The sequence below is a fragment of the Aplidium turbinatum genome, chromosome 2 (assembly GCF_918807975.1).
Source record: "Aplidium turbinatum chromosome 2, kaAplTurb1.1, whole genome shotgun sequence".
In the NCBI taxonomy this organism is placed as follows: Eukaryota; Metazoa; Chordata; class Ascidiacea; order Aplousobranchia; family Polyclinidae; genus Aplidium; species Aplidium turbinatum.
In genome coordinates, this window is record NC_137473.1 from 6852184 (window position 1) to 6870777 (window position 18594).

General features: G+C 41.2%; 1 protein-coding gene across 1 annotated transcript; it reads right to left on the reverse strand.

Annotated features, from left to right (window-relative positions):
- Nucleotides 1-475: 475 nt before the first annotated feature.
- Nucleotides 476-8313, reverse strand: LOC145788274 (uncharacterized). The gene is made up of 5 exons (XM_082600056.1): nucleotides 8237-8313; nucleotides 5609-5747; nucleotides 2188-2384; nucleotides 711-1033; nucleotides 476-550 (listed from the first exon to the last, which is right to left on the reverse strand). The coding sequence occupies exons 1-5, from the start codon at nucleotides 8283-8285 to the stop codon at nucleotides 476-478; spliced, it is 783 nt and encodes a 260-aa protein (XP_082456182.1). The 5' UTR covers nucleotides 8286-8313.
- Nucleotides 8314-18594: the final 10281 nt, after the last annotated feature.

The window sequence follows — 18594 nt, forward strand, 5'->3', positions numbered from 1 at the left end:
GAAGTTGATTGTTCCACTGATGAAGTTGATTGTTCCACCGTTGAAGTTGATTGGTGCAACGATGAAGTTGATTTTTCCACTGATGAAGTTGTTTGTTCCAGTAATGAAGTTGATTGTTCCACTGATGAAGTTGATTGTTCCACCGTTGAAGTTGATTGGTGCAACGATGAAGTTGATTGTTCTAATGACGAAGTTGATTGTTCCACCGATGAAGTTGATTGTTCCACTAATGAAGTTGATTGGTGCAACGGTGAAGTTGATTGTTCCAACGATGAAGTTGATTGGTGCAACGGCGAAGTTGCTTGTTCCACCGATGAAGTTGATTGTTCCACCGATGGAGTTGATTGGTGCAATGGCGAAGTTGGTTGTTCCACCGATGAAGTTGATTTTTCCAGCGATGAAGTTGATTGGTGCAATGGCGAATTTGTTTGTTCCACCGATGAAGTTGATTGTTCCAATGGTGAAGTTGATTGTTCTACTGATGAAGTTGATTGTTCCAACGACGAAGTTGATTGTTCCACCAATGGAGTTGTTTGTTCCACCGATGAAGCTGATTGGTGCAATGGCAAAGTTGATTGTTCCACCGATGAAGTTGATTGTTCCACCGATGAAGTTGATTGTTCCACTAATGAAGTTGATTGTTCCACCGATGAAGTTGGTTGTTCCACCGATGAAGTTGATTGTTCCACCGATGAAGTTGATTGTTCCACCGATGAAGTTGATTGTTCCACTAATGAAGTTGATTGTTTCAACGATGAAGTTGATTGTTGCAACGGTGGAGCTGATTGTTCCACTGATGAAGTTGATTGGTGCACCGATACAGTTGATTGTTCCAGCGATGAAGTAGATTGGTGCAACGGAGAAATTGTTTGCGCTAATGATGCAGTTGATTGTTTCCACGATACAGTTGATTGTTCCACCAATGAAATTGATTGTTCCACTGATGAAGTTAATTGTTCCAACGGTAATGTTGATTGTTCCAACGAGAAAGTTGATTGTTCCAACAATGAAGTTGTTGTCGTCAAGTCACATTCTAAAATGCATCATGTCGTTAGTTATTCGTGTTCCGTTTATTTTAATTGCATCTTATTTAATATCAATTGTAAAATCGTGCGCGTTTTCTACGGCCATAACTAGCATAGTTTCTAGCTGCAATCCACAAGCTGCAGGAAATTGGAAAGGAAGAACGTTAGAACTTTGGTAACTGCCAATGGTTGGTTGGTGTTGAATTTTTATCCTCGGACTGACAAAGCCTTGATAGGTTATTCCTGGTTGTTTCGCATAGGCTACTTGTAGAGGCTTTTGACGCAGGGTCGGTTACCGAGAGTGACAGAGTGAAGTTTTCGATTTTTGAAGTGTTGTTGCCAACAAATTATTTCATCCACTAGTTGCAGTTGAATGGAAAGCAGTCCTGAAATACGTTGCTCAAGCGCACACCCCGAGAGCCGAACCAGCGCCGCGTGATTTTGAATCGGGCGCGTAACCACTGAAATGAGGTAATGCAAAGACGACCTAACCAGAGTTTTAAGCTGGGGACATGCACAATTGCACAATGCACATACCGTAACTGAAGTAAGCCTATTGGCCAAAATTTCAATGCAATTGCATTCTTTTGACTCAATCTGTACGCTAACCAAGAGGCGGATATCAAACAGCCTAGTGTACTTCTCTTTTCAAGGAACGCTTCGATCGCTCCTTTCTCTTATTCGTGTAATGTATTAGAAAGTAGTAGTCAAAATAACTTTTGACAACATTTGAGCGGTCTAACACTTTTCATGATGGCATTTGTTTTTGTGCTGGGGTCGTTTGTGCTTGTCTGCCATCCTAGGGTAGTGGGAACATGGGTTTTGCGGAGATTATTCTGAGGCTAACATGCGACAGTGAGGATATTCCAACATTTACAAGTTCAATTGCGATTTACTGCAATAAGCATTAAGTAATAATTGTAATTTCAAGAATGTGGACAAGGACGACTGAGAGTTTGAAAAAAAACAAACACATCAAAGCAGGACTCATTAAACTAATCATACTTTGTGGTAATTGTTTGCAAAATGGTAAACGGTGGATGCATCTAAAAGACATATCGAAAGAAGAAAACACAAGTAAAACAATTAAGGAGAGGAGTGTATTTCTACTTTTCTAGGGATATTACAAAAACTAAATAAAAGCATTGAATCATAACCTCACCTTTGCAGGATTTACAGGCATATGTGATGTTGATGTATTTGTAAGTTCCAAAGCAGGGGTCACCTAACACATTGTTAGAAGGGTAGAGTTGACAGGAAGATTGGCAATGGCATGCACCAGTAATATTCTTTACGCATAAGTTGTTGCAACGACACTGAATGTTTTGAATGGTTTCCTCAGGCACATTGTCTCTGCAACTAAGTCATTTGATAAAGTGAATCATTAGAAGTTAGGTTGTTAACCATTAAACATCTATGTTATTAACCACATTACAGTAGTGTTGACAAGGGAGTGCAGGGGGAACTTCTGGTTCTAAGCCTGAGATAAATTGCAGGGCTCATAACCTTACAAAGAGCCTGGAACTCGAAGAAACCACCTCGTATTTTGAATACCGAGCAAATTTTTAGAAGTGTAGGCCTATAGGTTTTGAGCCAAAGGATTTCATTGGTACCCGGCCTAAATTATCCTGAGGTTCCTGACCCATAATAAAACCTTATGGTAAGGTTTAACAAACTAATCATCTAAACAAAACTATAATATACAACTCAATAGTTGAAACAACTCTAAACGTATAGGCTACTGCTCTAAACTCAAACACCAACCACCTTCTTTCAACTATGCATTGTAAAAATGAAACAAATTAAAAATACAAATAAGTGTTTGCAATGGGAGTGGGACCAAACTAAATAATGCGTCAGGTAATATTGTAGTGAAACTCTTCTGTTATTGACGTTTCAGTTTGGAGCGCTTTTGTTATTTTGCAAGACGTCTTTGGTGCCCGCATCCAGGCAGCGGCGCACTGCAAACGCTTATTGCGTGTTCTCTGAGTTTTCTATTTTACCATGCATAGTTGGTGAAAGGGTATAGCCGATGTTTGAATTGAGTAAGTGACTTTTGTGTTTAAAATAGTACTTTTAGAGTTGTTTTAACGTTTGGTTTGTTTGTTATAGTTTTGTTCAGATTCTTATCTTGATAAACCTTGTAGTAAGGTTTGGTAACAAACAAATAAAACAGAGTAACCTCAGCGGGTTTAACATACTTTTTTACACACAAGGTTTTGTTATACAGTTTATAACACTTTATCAAACTAAAATCGAAAGTAATCTAATGGATAAATCTCTGAGACGTGAAAGGTTTCACGCTGACCCTATTCGAGCAGAGTCGCGAAAAAAAGTGGTAGCCTACCACTGACACCGAACATTCACCAGCTACATAAGCAGCCTTCACGAAATATCTGATGAGAATAAACTGAATATGCTTTCAGTTCCAGGATTTCGCCCTCCAGTAGTCGAATCAAAGTCGAGTATATTCCAATGCTCATTCTTACAAACCATGCAGATGCTTCAGCATTCGAAATCATCAGTGCTTGATGCTATCGCCCTGCTACGAAATACGCTGTAAACCTATGTTAAGCCGTCAAACGAAATGTTTGCTTGATATTTGCTTGCAACCTGCAAACAACAGCTGGGACAACCGTTGGAAAATTTCATGCAACATTAAAAACGTCTAAAGCAGTGGTTTTCAACCGGGGTCCACGGACCCCAAGGGGTCCGCGAAGCGATTTCAGGGGGTCCGTGAAAGTTTCCGAGTTTGCAGCATGATTGATAAATTACGAAATTAAAAAATTGGTTGGTTGTGCTTTATTTTGTGTATTACCGTAATTTTCAAACTGTCCAACGAACTGGTGAGATGTCTTTCGATCAATACCTAACTTAGAATTGCAAACGTTAGTCAGCAGTCTATCACCGCTCACAGTTTTGCAATGACAAAGATTATAACGAATTAATATTGATTAGAAATTAAAAAAGGGAGAAATTGTTTGTAACGGTCGCAAAGTTCTATTGATTTTGATAAAATTTATAGAAAAACATCAAATTAACATAATATGGATTAGCCTACTGATTTTTGATGCTGTGTGCCAACATAAAGCTCATAACACAATTTCGTCAATGTGGTCAATCGCCAGCGAGTTCAGCAAATTCTTCTACCTGTGTCGTTTCGAAACTTATGAAACATTTATTCCATGCATTGTAGGAGAATCGATATACCAAAATTTCAGATACAATATTTTTAAGGGTCCACGACCGCTTTGAAGGTACCAAAAGGGGTCCGCCAAAACAAAAAGGTTGAGAACCACTGGTCTAAGGTAAGCATACGAGACGCTTTCATTGCCGGAATATACTCGACTTCGATTCGTCAAAGACTACTGGACGTCGAACATGTGGAGCTGCAACATTTGTTTGACAAAGCGCGAGCCTTAGAAGATGCTCGCAAGAATGCTGAACAACTCGACAACAACTTAAACATACTAAGAAGTCTTTGCAATGAGACCAAACTAAATAGTACGTCAAGTAATATTGTAGTAAATTCTCTTCTGGTCTTCAATCAGCAGCACCAATAGTAAACAATCCTCATGGTCGTTCTACAGCAAATAAGAACGTCTACAGCTAACGACGGTGGAATGAGTCCTGATAGTGACATTGCAACAGCAGTGGCTGTTAAAAAGTGTTTATTTTCCGGAAACAAAACGCATGGACGCCGAAACTGTCCAGCCAGAGATGTCATGTACTTTAAATGCACAATGAAAAGGCATTAAGTTGCAAAAATGTGTGTGCCGCTCAAAAGTTTCTGATACCGAAAGAGCAGTACTTCAGCTTAATTGCTAGGTTCTAAATATAATGGGAATATTCTTCCGGTATCAAACTCGACAACAAAACTATACTTCGTATCAAGCTAAACGGAAGCCTACACCTGTCAAGGCTTTGTTAGTCCGAGGATGAAGATTCAAAACCAAACCATTCTGCTATTTTCTCTATGTCAAAATGGTTGGTTTGCTTTGGAATCTTTATCCTCGGACTGACAAAGCCTTGACAGGTTATTCCTGGTAGTTAAATTAGGTTGGCGCAATTGCTGAAGGAAATGCGGCTGAGCGAAAGGAACTGACCACCAAAGTTTAGTTGGTTCCAAAAGCATAGTGTGGAAAGAACCAGTGATGTTGCATGGAATGCAGACTGTTACCTTGACGAAGACACGGCAAGGGAAAATGCAAGTAGGGTAGCAGAAATGGAAATGAGGGGATGGCCTGTGGGATTGACAGAGCAGGATTGAGAAAGAAATGAAATTATCAGAAACCTACTGCAAGTCGGAGAGCTGAAAGATAATCTGAGACATGCCTTCGGTGGTTGAAACGCATGGAGGGATACAGAAGGGGCGGAGAGGAATGGCAGTTTGAAATTGGAAATCGAAAGCAATGAATCTAAAAAAAATGGACAGACTGTGTGGCAGAAGACCTGGCAACATTGGGAATGAAAGAAGAGGATATTGCTAACAGAATGAACGACTACAGTCTGCATCGGCGACCACACAAAGTAGAAATAAAGATTTTTGAAGTGACTGAAAAAGCAATAATTTGTGAACTTACTGATCCGAACTCGTTCTTCCATAATTTGCATCAATCACACTGACGACTTTGTTGCCAGGACAAGACAATTCCACTTTCTTAGGGACTTCAGAATGATCTTCACAGAAGATGATGCTTTCCGCCGAAGCTTTGTTGATAGCTGTAATTGTAGTTTTATTATCAATTTGTTGTATTTCTTTGTGTAACCTACTATAATAAATTAAACCCATTGTAGTTACTTTGTTTAGTACGTCTCTATATAACAAAGTTTTATTACCAATTTTTTCCAACTCAAAAGTTTAAGTTTCTACTTTATAAGTTTGGAAACTTTGATCTAAGATTCACTAAGCATAAACGGTTTATTCCTGTATTTCACATAAAAACATTTAGGATTAATTTATTATTAAAATTACTTCAAATGCAGTTAACTGTTTCTAAAACCTTTTACAGAGTGTTTCAGCCTTATTTGTGATACACACTATATAGGCCTATTACATGGGTTGATGCTTGATAATGTAAACACTTAGGTTATACAATTCATTGATCAGCTGTCCAGTAGGGTGGAGTGAAAAAAACTTTTTATAAAATTTTTATTAGCTCGGGGTTGGAAAACTTGCCAATTACCACTAAAACTAATTGTGAAAAATTAGAATGTAATCTGACGAGAGCTTAATCTGCCACCAGCCACTTGAAAATTTACCATTGGGCCATTCCGTGTCAATTCACACAGTCAAGAAATTAAACCTCTTTAATTTTTCCTAAATTTTACACATCACTATCTTATATGGTGCAAAATTTGAGTGAAATTTATTGAGAAACACGAGAGTTATAAAGCATTTAGTATGGGGGGTCTGCGAGGGGGCACGATTTTTTTTATTTTTGGCCATGTTTGAGGTCCTATTACTGCTTAAGTAAATTAGGTAAGAACCTAATTTTTTTACAGACAATAGTACTTCTGCCAAATATTGAAAAAACAACATCGTTCATATTGTCACTTTAAAAGGTCAAAGGTCATAGACATCTATTTGTGGCCGTTTCCAGCTCTCGGTTAAAATTTTCCAAAAATTTTAAAACCTTGCCAAGACCCTATTTTTAATTGGATTTGGCTGAAATTTAGTAGAAATGTTTTTTACAGGATTCTTTATGAAATATTAGTGTAAATTTTTACTGAGGTCATGGGTAACCGGGATATTAAAAGGACCTCTTTTTTGCTTTTTCTCATTTCGACCCATGTTTCACATTAAATACCTCCAAACCCCTTTAATATTTTGTACTGAATTTCTTTCAGTTCAAAGAGAATCCTGTAAACAACATTTCTACTAAATGTCAGCCAAAACCAATCAAAAATAGGGTCTTGGTAAGGTTTTAAAATTTTGGAAAATTTTAGCCGAGAGCTGGAAACTGCCACATTTGGATGTCTTTGACTTTTTAGAGTGACAATGTGAACGATGTTGTGTTTTCAATACTTGTCAGCAGTACTATCACCTGCAAAAAAAATTGGGTTCTTACCTAATGTACTTAAGCAGTAATAGGACCTCAAACATGGCCAAAAATAAAAAAAATCGTGCCCTCTCGCAGACCCCCCCCAAAACTAAATTCTTTATAACTCTCGTGATTCTCTGTAAATTTCACTCAAATTTTGTAGGTGTTCATCATATAAGATAATAAAAAGGTGTGTAAAATTTAAGAAAAATTAAAGAGGTTTAATTTCTTGACTGTGTGAATTGACACGGAATGGCCCAATAGTAAATCTTCAAGTGGCTGGTGGCAGATCAAGCTCTCGTCAGATTACATTCTAATTTTGCACAACTAGTTTTAGTAGTAATTGGCAATTTTTCCAACCCCAAGCTAATAAAAATTTTATAAAAAGTTTTTTTCACTCCACCCTACTGTCCAGTGGTGCACTGCAAACTGTTCGTTATTCAGTGATGTTTTTTTCGGTTCAGCTTAGTTGCGAGAGTATAAGTCCATGCTACGTCATATTTTATCCAGGATTTGAGAAAACCAATCATAAAATGAACCAAACGAAAATGCTTTTTTAGAACTGCTTTTTGCCATTTTTGGTTGAGAAAGTTAGTACTATACTTTATCATCGGCAGACCGCGTTGGCTACATAACAGCTTTTAACCTAAAGAAACGGTCCAATTGGAAATTGCATTTATTGTGAACTTGCTCTGACGTCTAACACTGATTCTACTAGTTCTAAGAATACTGTACAAGGTAATACAATTTCAATAACAAGGCATCTACCTTTCAAGAAGCTAGAAGCAACTGGGCGGAGGCGAGGACAACTTGTGTTACGATATATACTATATATGTAGCCTACTAAGAAAAATTCGGCTTGTTATAAGTTATTGTCTTAGTATAGTACTATAGCTAGCTATTGCAATACACTATAATTTCATTAGTGCCATAACAATTGCGATTACGTGCATTACAAGACCCCAGACAGCAAAATTCGTCATTTTAACATTGATTCAACTTTTGCAGATGTCAAAGTCTGGGATGTAAAGCTGACGGATATCGATGTCTGGTGACGTAATCCCATTATAAGTACACGGACACTATGCTCAGTGTCTTTTAAAATAATTAGAGATTACCTTTACCCGATCATGTGCATTGACTTTCTGCATGAAACCAAAAGCTCACCTGCTGAAAGACCGAACACAAGTACCAGCAAACGCAGCATTGTAGTCATCGAGAAGAAACAGATGAACAATCGTCGGCAACAGTTTATGTTTGATGTTATTTAAAAATTATATATTTCTTTACGTATTTTCAGCGTTTTTTAGTATCCTGTATTTCTAAAATGAAAGGTATAATGATTACGTACAACTTACTTTTTGTACTGATTGAGATCAGGACTTATAACTGCTTTGCAATAAAAAAATAAACAAAACACATTATGCCTTGTAACCAACATTTGCTCTTAAAAAGTCCAGGAAATTGAAACTTTCCAATCAAGATTCTTTTTCACACATTTCTAAGCAGTAAAATGGATAATACCGAAGCTCGAAATTAACTTTACATTTTATGGTGCGTAAATTACATGATACAATTGTAGATGAAATAAACTTAAAAGATTTTATTTTTTTTTGTCCTTATATAAAAGTGTTAAAACACTCAAATATGAGTGTACCAAATAAATATTCTGCAATACACGTTTTGAAGGCTTCCTAACTAACTTTATATTGCGGCTTTCAACCATTGTCCCAATAATTGTAAGTTTTCTCTTAAATTTGAGAACATTTTTGAGAAATGGAAAGGAGGAAGAGATCCTTCTTCAGCTCCTTTTTCCCATGTCTTGTAGGCTTATTGTATATTTCAACACTAGAAACATGTCAGCGCGAAATCGTTTTATTTTTCGTTTTTGTGTTGTAGCAATACTTTGAATCAACACCAAACAAACATTTTCGTAACAGTGAGCTACTTTTTACCATTGCAACAGGGTTACAACTGCTTCTTGCTAACCCTTTTTCTGCATCTAGTTATTGGTTATTTTGCAATAATTGTCCGCTCGCAGCCGTGCGGTGAAACAAAAAACATGACATGTTCTTCAAAATGAAAAAAACGTTTTTACATATCATCTACTCAGGCAGGTATGTAACAAATAAATTGAAAACTACTTTTGTATTGCTGCAGACCAAGTTTCTATTCCGAGTTAAAAATAGTCATGCTATAATACAGCACGTGATTATAAAAAGTCGGTGTCTATTTGCATTAACATCTTTAATAATGTCCCAAACTTTACAATTTTCTGTTGTTGCAATCTGAAAACCATAATTTTCTCCTTTCCATTTTACTCTTGGTTTTCTCAATAGGCCACAGTATGGTTTTGAGGCGTTTAAATGGTTAAACGTAAACGTCTTATTTGGTGGTCTCTTTAACAGTGTTAAGTGGCTCATGGTTTCTTGTCCTCCAATCTAGCCTGAAAGATCTGCTCATACGCCGATGATGGCTATAAACAGAAAAATACGGTAGCCTAAATAAAAATTGAACTAAATAAAGCGAACTAATTCGACTTATTTTTGTCACTGATCTGTGAACTTATGCTTGAAAATTCATTTCACTTTAAAATCGTTAAGCACCTCAATGCAGTAAACATTGTAGCGCAAAAAGCAACAAGTTGTTGGCAATCAGAGCAACCTACCCAGCAAATTAACTCTTTTTCCATCTACATAAACGTTAGAATCATTTTGCAGAGAAATTGATTTGCCAGTTGAGAAGTTCTTAAAACCCTACAAGACAGTTAGCGATTAAATTTTACTGTTGTTTTTCATCAAACAACGCAAAACTGTCCATAATTTAAATTGATTGAAATTTTCTGGTGTTTTACAAAATTTATCATTATCATTATTAGAAACTGACACTCAAGGAAAAGTAAACACAACTCCCAAACAAAGTCATTTCACGTTTGCTCTATATTCAGGGCGCCAAGACATGACTGACAGCATACAAACGGAACAATATGAGTTGTCTATTTTGAACCTACATACAAACTTTCTAACCATTAAAGAGTAATTAAAGAGTAACTTTTTGCATTGTTTTAATGTTTAGTAATTTTAAAACGTTGTAAAAGCAACTTCATCTGGTTAGTTTATCTCTTTGGAAGAACGAAACGGTTTCCGGCTGCAAACCGAAAGTTACTGATGAACTTGTCTTTGTGCAATGGGCTCTGGTTTTAATTCCAAAAGCTATGTTTTGGCTACTGGCGTGGATCACCTTAGGATCACTCCAAAATTGCCGGCATCACAATAAATTAAAATAGTACGAAGGAATGTTGTAAAGCTAGCTGTCGTTGTTTATACTAATTATACCTAGTATGTTAAAGCTTTTTACGTCAATTCCCCGGCAACCACACTTCAACACGGTGTCTATCGCTGTCAATTCTTGCTACAAATCGGCTGCCGAGAAACATATTGTTGATTGGATGGTCTGAATGGCTAGCGTGGAAGCTACACCGTTATGGTTAGCGAATCGCAACTGCTCGCTGTACTAGTGAGTGCTCAGCCTTGTGCTGATAGCCGGGAAGAACGCCCCTTTCTTCACAATGTCCTCTGCCCTGGCGCCTGCTGGTTTTGTTGGCTCTTTTCTTTCCACAAAGATAAGAGTTAAACTGACTGGTAAAGCGGTGGTCGAATACGTTTGTGGCTCCTCAGGGGCGTCCGTGACAAAACGGATTGCGGCTACAACCTTCCTGCCAAAGAAGACGACATCAAAGTGCGTTGTATGGCTTATGCGGACGACATCTGTCTCGTTTCTTCCGATCGCGAGCAGATGATCTCTCTTCTATCTGCTACTGAACCCTTCTCTTCCTGGTCCGGGCTACGGTTCAACCCACGCAAGTGTGGCACCCTTTCCTATGGGAAAGTGTCGGCGTCCCGTCTGCGGGTTGACCCGAAACCTTTCTCCCTTGCCGGGGAGAAAATTCGAGTCATCCCCAAAGGCGAGACGTATAAATACCTCGGCGCTCGAACCGGTTACGCCTCGGACGCATCCCTAACCCAACCCTTCATCTCCACTCTGGAGAAGCACATTTCCTTATTGATGAAATCCTTTCTTACCCCAAGCCAGAAACTTCTGGCACTCACTTCCATCATTCTCCCGTCCGCGTCATACCATCTGCGAGTGCGGCGCTTTAGACAGTATGAGCTTCTGAAGCTTGACCGACTGGTTTTGCGGTGTTTGAAGGTGGCGTGGCGTCTTCCCAAGTGGGCCTGCAGCGCGTTCTTTTACTGTAAGCCTGCATTGGGAGGTTTGGGCATCACGAACTTGTGTCGCGAAAGTGACACGCTTTCGCTAGCTCATGCTTTCAAGATGCTGACGTCACCTGACAGCATTGTCTCTGCCGTCGCTCTCGGGCAGCTTAGGCGTCATGCCTGTCTGAGGTTCGGCACTCCAGATCCCACGACTGACCACCTGGCCAGTTATCTGAATAGTGACCCCCCTCCTGACGGCGCCCGTCCTAGACCGTGCCCTACAGGCGAGAGCCTGTGGGGCCGTGTCCCGGCGGCCACCCGTCGCCTGAACGTACGTTGGTCCACCCGCCCGGATGGCGGCCTTGAGTTGGCCGCGGGGAGCTCCACAATCACCTCTCCCATAAGGAAAAAAGTGGTGCCGACCCTCCATCAACACAATGACTTGTGGTGGAGGAGACAGTGGGAATCCAAACCTGACCAAGGCAAGACGGTCAGTGCCCACTGCCTGTCCGGATTTTCAAATTCCTGGACCCGGCGCCCGGAGCTCCTGGATCACTCGGACCGAGTATTTGCGTACAAAGCTAGATTGAATCTAATGCCACTTGAATCAAAACCAAGCCATGGCCGCCGTTACCTACCTTCCATGTGTCGTGCGTGTGGGAAAGCGGAAGAGACTCTCCCCCACATATTGAATCACTGCCCTACCGTGATGACTGTCATCACGGAACGACACAATTCGGTATTAAGGGAGATCGTGGGGCACGTGCCTGCCGAATGGCAACCCGGGCTTTCCATAGATAGTACGGTTCCACAGCACGTGGAAGCGGGCGGTGCCGATCTGCGTCCTGACATCGTCCTGCAACGCCCTGACGGTGTCACGGTCGTATGTGACGTCACATGTCCGTTCGACAACGGCGCGGATTCTCTTCGAAAAGTCGCCGACAGGAAACACGACAAGTACGGCGAGTTATGTGAACATAAAGGAAGACAGGAAGCGCCCTTGCAGGGACGTCATGTCACTTCCGTTCGTCGTAGGCTCCCTTGGGAGCTATGCCCCGATGAGCTCTCGAGCTCTGACGGCCTTGGGCGTTCCTACTCGTGGGGTAGCAGAGGTGGCTAGAAAAGTGGCTTCCCTCTCAATCAAAGGATCCTTCCGCGTCTGGAAAGCTTGGAACGCCGGGCTCACTTGTAGAAGGGCTACGTCATAGAAAAGACGACATCAGCGATCAGAAACTTATTCCCCAATAACGTTGCAGTAAGTATCCGGGCGCGCAAGACAGCAAACCGTTTAGACGTTATAACCTCATAACAATATTGGCTTAAAATTGATCACCTTATGTCATCACCTTATTTCTATAAACCTGCGCCATTTCTTTTATATGATACTCCAGTCTCTTCAAAAACAACCATTCTAAAGTAAAAAGGAAGGAAATAAAATACCTCATGTACATTGTGACTTGAGACTGGTTTAATAGCAATTAAGCAATTTCAATCCTCACTAGATTCTCTATGTACTAATCAATCAATTATTTCGAACTGTCATACGCTGCTTTCGCCTTGTAACGCTGTTCTTGCCCGCTCGGATCAACATCGCTCCGCTTTCAATGCATTGATCAACACGATCCCCTGATCAACTCGATGCAGCCTCAAAACTTCTACCCCAATTTTCTATTTTTACCGGTAATGCAGCCTATCAGTGCCTCTGGTTTCGATCGCTAGCCTCCCCGACCCAGCTGGGCGAACCTGCCTCAACGTCTGGCCAGTGCACATCCGTGCTCGCCGAATGAAAGCTTACTCTTCTCCAGTGAGTATTAATTACACTCCCACCTATATATATATACTTTTTTTTTTGATTACAGTATATTGATTCATCGAGCCTCTGCTCCACATTTTTATTGAATATTCGTCTGCCACGAGAGCCAAATTATCCTTAAATGGTTGACTCTCTTCCTCGTGGGAGACCCCAATTTTATCCGCTCTGCCTACTGGCAGACCGGGTATAAGAGTCAAAGTACCTGCGCGAGGACGCGTGAAGGAGACGTGGGCGCTGCCCGGCGGTCAATTACTGCCGGTTCCAGCGTCCACACACGACGGGTCGCCCGGTTCGTCGCAGGGCTTCTTTCTGGGCTATGCAGAAAGAGCCTGTCTCCCTGGCCCGCTCCGCCATTCTATATTTGCGGACGGGCCATATAGTTTTTCGATCCACACTCTCCCTCCACAGGTACCTCGACTCCCCAGCCTGGCCCTCGCGACCTAAGCTGGTGGACTTAACCCTCCGGGTGCATCGTCACCCCATAAATCACGCCGCTCCCCGCCGCCGCGGGGTGTGGCAGGCCGGTTTCTGAAAGTCTTCGACCTGGCTATGTTTGTTTGTGCTCTCTCGCCGTGTCAATTATTTGTACCCGTGCGCTGTTGATGCAAATAAAACAGTTTAACACTTCAATTTTGTGTTCCACAGGTACCTCGACTCCCCAGCCTGGCCCCCGCGACCTAAGCTGGTGGACTTACCCCTCCGGGTGCATCGTCACCCCTAAATCACGCCGCTCCCCGCCGCCGCGGGGTGTGGCAGGCCGGTTTCTGAAAGTCTTCGACCTGGCTATGTTTGTTTGTGCTCTCTCGCCGTGTCAATTATTTGTACCCGTGCGCTGTTGATGCAAATAAAACAGTTTAACACTGTAGTGGTGCGATACTGACGAGCCCAGCCTCATGGGCGAAACACGGTGTCTATCGCTGTCAATTGTTGCTACAAATCGGCTGCCGAGAAACATAGTGTTCATACTGTGAGAAAGTTGTAGGTAAATTGGTTAAATTAATATTTATGAAGTTATAGTTTTGCTTGAACTATTTGTTAGCCCATATTTCATCATTCGCAGAGACTACATGGCATTGCACCGAAGGCGTTTGCCAATAGGGGCCCCTAAGCTTAGTTGTGCTTCAGGCCCCCATGAGCCTTAATCAGGCTCTGGGTAGACATACCGATGTACCGTAGCCTACGTCAATGCCAAATCACACGGACATGTAAAACTGTATACAACATTTGAGCAGAGACAAAGGCGTCTGGGACTTTAGTTGAAAATACGAACTACTTTGAATGTTTGTAAGTCGGAAAAACGTCCACATTAAATTTACTGTTTACAAAATTAGTGTTTTAAATGATATGAGATGTTCTACTGGTGCAAATTAAGCTAAATTATCACAAGATGTATACAGTGACAATCTGCTTTTATTCCGAGGTTTCGTCAATCAGACACGACTGACTTCTTCAGCGGGCTAGACCAGGTAGTGACTACCTGTCTGTCTTGTGTTTTGCCATGCTAGACAGGTAGTTACTACTTGGTCTAGCCCCCTGAAGAAGTCAGTCGTGTCTGATTGACGAAACGTCGGAATAAATGCAGATTGTCACTGTATACATCTTGTGATAATTTAGCTTAATTTGCACCAGTAGAACATCTCATATCATTTAATTTAATGCCTAGTGAACAGCCTCATTCAATTTTTAAAATTAGTGTTTTGTTTCAAACTGTTTACGTGCTGGTTGTTGTTTTCGAACTTATTTGTGTTGGCAAACGGAAAGCTATTCTATTTTGTCACAAATGACGAAAGAATCGAGATCTATAGAAGATTGCGAGAGTGGACGTAGGGATGAGGATGCTGATGGTGCTAGTAGCATGGGGTTCACTAGGCTAACTTCTAATCTGATTGAGAGAACGAATCCTGATGTATTAACAACCGGTGGGTTGTGGGCCGTGAGCGTCTTTAAATATTAATCAAAGAGGTAGGCATTGGCCTATTGTCACTGTCACTATTGTCGCAAATCACTCGGCCGACATTTCTGAATTAGCCCCCCCCCAAGTTTTCTTCTGGTTGCGCTACTACCCACCTCTGTTATAGTCTTAACAAGTTGGTCACTCACATCATCTGGGACTGATAATCACTGGTCCAGGCAGTAAACACCTTGCACCCAAATGCAGGGCCGCTGAGGGGATGTTTTTGGCCCAGTACCAATGAGATTCTTAGGCTCCAATTTAAAAAACTTTTAGGAAAAAAGCATGATATCCTAACAATGGCGTAGCCAGGGGGGCAAAAGAGGCCATGCTCCCACCCACCCTCCAATTTTTTCAAGGTCATATCCTAAACGTTTTCTTTGCTGCTTTTGGCGCAGCCTTAGTGACTTTAAGTTTGGGACGTTTCGACAAGTTTCTACACTTTTCCGAAGTCATGTGATAATATTTCATAATCGCTTACCGGTACTCTGCTGTTTTTTTGTGTAGTTGTTGAGCTTTTGTGTAGCTGAGTTTTGGTGTTCTCCAGGCCCGTAGCCAGCCGGGGGCCAGGGGGGCCTCGCCCCCCTTGAAAAAAATTTCGCCCCCCCCCCCCTGGCAAAATCCCAACATTCTTGAGCAACAGCTGCAATTATAATGATTTTGCCCATTTTCCCGTTGCAGAGCTCCACTGGCCCAATTAACTACAATTGTTTTGTTTAGTTAACAGCTATGATAATCAAACAATTTCGCCCCCCCCCCTAACTCCTCCTTTGGCAACCTCAACAGGTTCAATTCAACCAAGGCCAACACGTGTTAGGTTGGTAAAGAAATTGTCAGAAACTGTGTAAAATAAAAATGTTTTGGGAAAGAATGATAACCTAACAAAGAGGGAATGGATTTCCAGCAGGCCTACAAACCGGTACAAATTAGGCTATACTTAATTCTTACCATTCTTAAATACTTACCATACTTAATTCATACTTAATTCATACCCATTACTTACCATACTTAATTCTAAAGGTCAGTGACAACCAATTTGTGCAGTGATAAACCAAATTTGTGCAGTTAAGCTATTTTTTTTCTTCAATCCAATCAGTGTAAATAAATTTTGTTTCTAGTTTTCTGATCTGTGAAGTGTTCAACCTTGCAGCAGATATTGCTACATTTGAATGTAGCACTGCCGCTTGTGAGTGTGGATTCTCAGTGTTAACAAGGGCTGACGCTCCCACTAGACGGAGCATGTTACAACCAAGACAGGCAAACTTAGTGCTTATGGCCTTTGAACATTCTGTATCGAAATCTATCGATTTAGACTTGTTTGTGAGACGGCTTGCATGCAAACATCCGCGACTGCAATTGCAATAGACTAGCTCACGGTTGTATAGGCGGAATGTAATCATATAAGTTATATCAAAATCCTCGGCACTAGCTTCTTCGAGCCAGTTAAAGTTTTTGCTCGTAACAAGTACCGTTATTTATACAACAAGTCAACAATTGCTTTGTTATGTTGGTCATTGTAATATGGTTGCCGTGATAAGAGACCAGTGTTGGTCTTAACCAGTGGCGTAGCCAAGGAGGGGGGTTTACAACCCCCCCTTTGGCACGCGTGTGACGTCACGATATTGAGAATGATGCTTTCAGTCTCTTTATGCTTGAGCATGATGCTTTCAGTCTAAAAAAATTTGCCTAATTTTAAACAAAACTGCATTAAAAGAGCGAGTTGTGCCAATACCAAACATTCAAACATCTCAGCCAGGAATTAGCAACAAGAAAACATAGAGACTTAGCTTTATTTCCGAAAAAATGCTGAAGAAAACATGATCTTATCCTTTTGCTATGCCACCTGACAGCACCATTTTACAGGAATATTCATACCCACATTTTTGTTGAAAATGCTCTCAGAATGCACCAAATTCAAAGTAATTTTTCAAAATTTTCTGGGGGAGGCCCTCCAGACCCCCGTCGCTGAGTGTCGTTTTAGGCGAACACGCCGTCGGGCTTCGCCCACCGGTCGTCAAAACCTCTCCTTTCAAAATTCCTGGCTACGCTACTGGTCTTAACACTAAACTGACATATTGCAATTTTTGTGGATACCGGTGTTTAAGAGGTTAAAATGCCAAAATCATTCAAATTTTTTCAGCATCTCCTAACGAAAAGTTGGCCCCCCCTTGCTCTGCGGTCTGGCTACGGCCCTGGTGTTCTCTAACTTTAGCTGCAGTTTTTGCCCGTTCGAGTGTAAGAGCTGCTTTTAATAAGTGTAACAAGCGTAGCTGTTTATCTGCTAATACATTTCATACAAATATTACCATAAAAGTGTTTGCAAAAAGCACTATAATCGATTATTTGATGTAATTTACAAAAAAAATTTCGGGAGAGCATGCCCCGGATTCCCCTACAATACGCGTGCCTTCGGCACGCTCTAACCTCCCACCAGTTTTATTGCTTCCCTTGCTAAATCCACCAGGATACGCCACTTCACATCAGGTGGCGATGTCTTAAATCAAACACTTTGTCGTTCTCTTGAATTCATCAAATACTAGGACCCCCGCACATTATTTTTCTGGCTATCCACTGCATCCTATGAACACACGATGACATCTTCCAGGTTTCCTGGCCCTTACAAAAGTGTGAGCCTCTAAAATCATCTCGGGCCTAAAGCATCCCTTGTGAACGCTACCGCCTACACTATTAGTAGCTTTGACAAGGAGGGCCAGGAGATAGCCTACTGCTGGACCTGGTTTTGGGAAGAATTTATTGGCCCGCATCCTTTTCAAAGAGCCCGAGAAATAAACAACAGCCACATATTTTTTGGAATAATTCATTTTTCTTAGAAGTGTCGTGGTCATTGATGACATGGCTCAAATTATTTCCTCTGCTCACCACTCCTGTCTCTGTTGGTGGCAATACGACGACTGACGCAGGCCAAGCCACTAAGATTCGGCAGCCGTGGCCGAGTGGTTAGCGCGTTGGGCTCGCAGTCGAGAGCCTGCATGTTCGACTCCAGCCACCCGCACTTGCTGTTGTTTCTCTGGGCAAGAAACTTAACGATAATTGCCTCTACCTAGTGATCGATTTCGAGTAATGGGTAGTACCAAATTTAAGTCATAAGTAAAGTAGACAACCGGAAAACAGACATTGCCGTCGGTTGCAGCGTGGGTCAGGTGTATGTCGGAAGGCGTACACCGATGCATAGCGCTCAAGTCCGCTTTCCCGCAATGCAGGATAAAGATAAACAAACAAAAACAAACAAATTGACAAAGTGAAATTTTCGCTTGTTTGAGTTGGGTGTCTGTGAATTATTTCATGCACTAGGTGCCGCTGAATTGGCTATTATAATAATGACTGTCGCTAAAAGATGATGCTAAAGATTAGATGTTGTAAAGCGACATAAAACAAACCATAACAATTAATCAAGAGCGCACTCAACTAGCGTTACCGCAATTAAAGACTTGACATTTAGTCGTTTTATTAAAGATTTGTCTATAATCAAACTGCTGTCTTTTACAAATAGCCTACTTCACCTTTCTTGAATTTTGTACCAGTA

Excerpts from the sequence above, each read along its gene's own strand:
- LOC145788274 (XM_082600056.1), bottom strand. The coding sequence starts at position 8,285 with ATGACTACAATGCTGCGTTTGCTGGTACTTGTGTTCGGTCTTTCAGCA. Across the intron at positions 1,034-2,187 it reads TGCCTGTAAATCCTGCAAAG|AATGTGACTTGACGACAACA; the intron begins GTGAGGTTATGA and ends GATGCATTTTAG. Across the intron at positions 551-710 it reads TGGAACAATCAACTTCATCG|CTTCATCGGTGGAACAAACA; the intron begins GTGGAACAATCA and ends TGCACCAATCAG.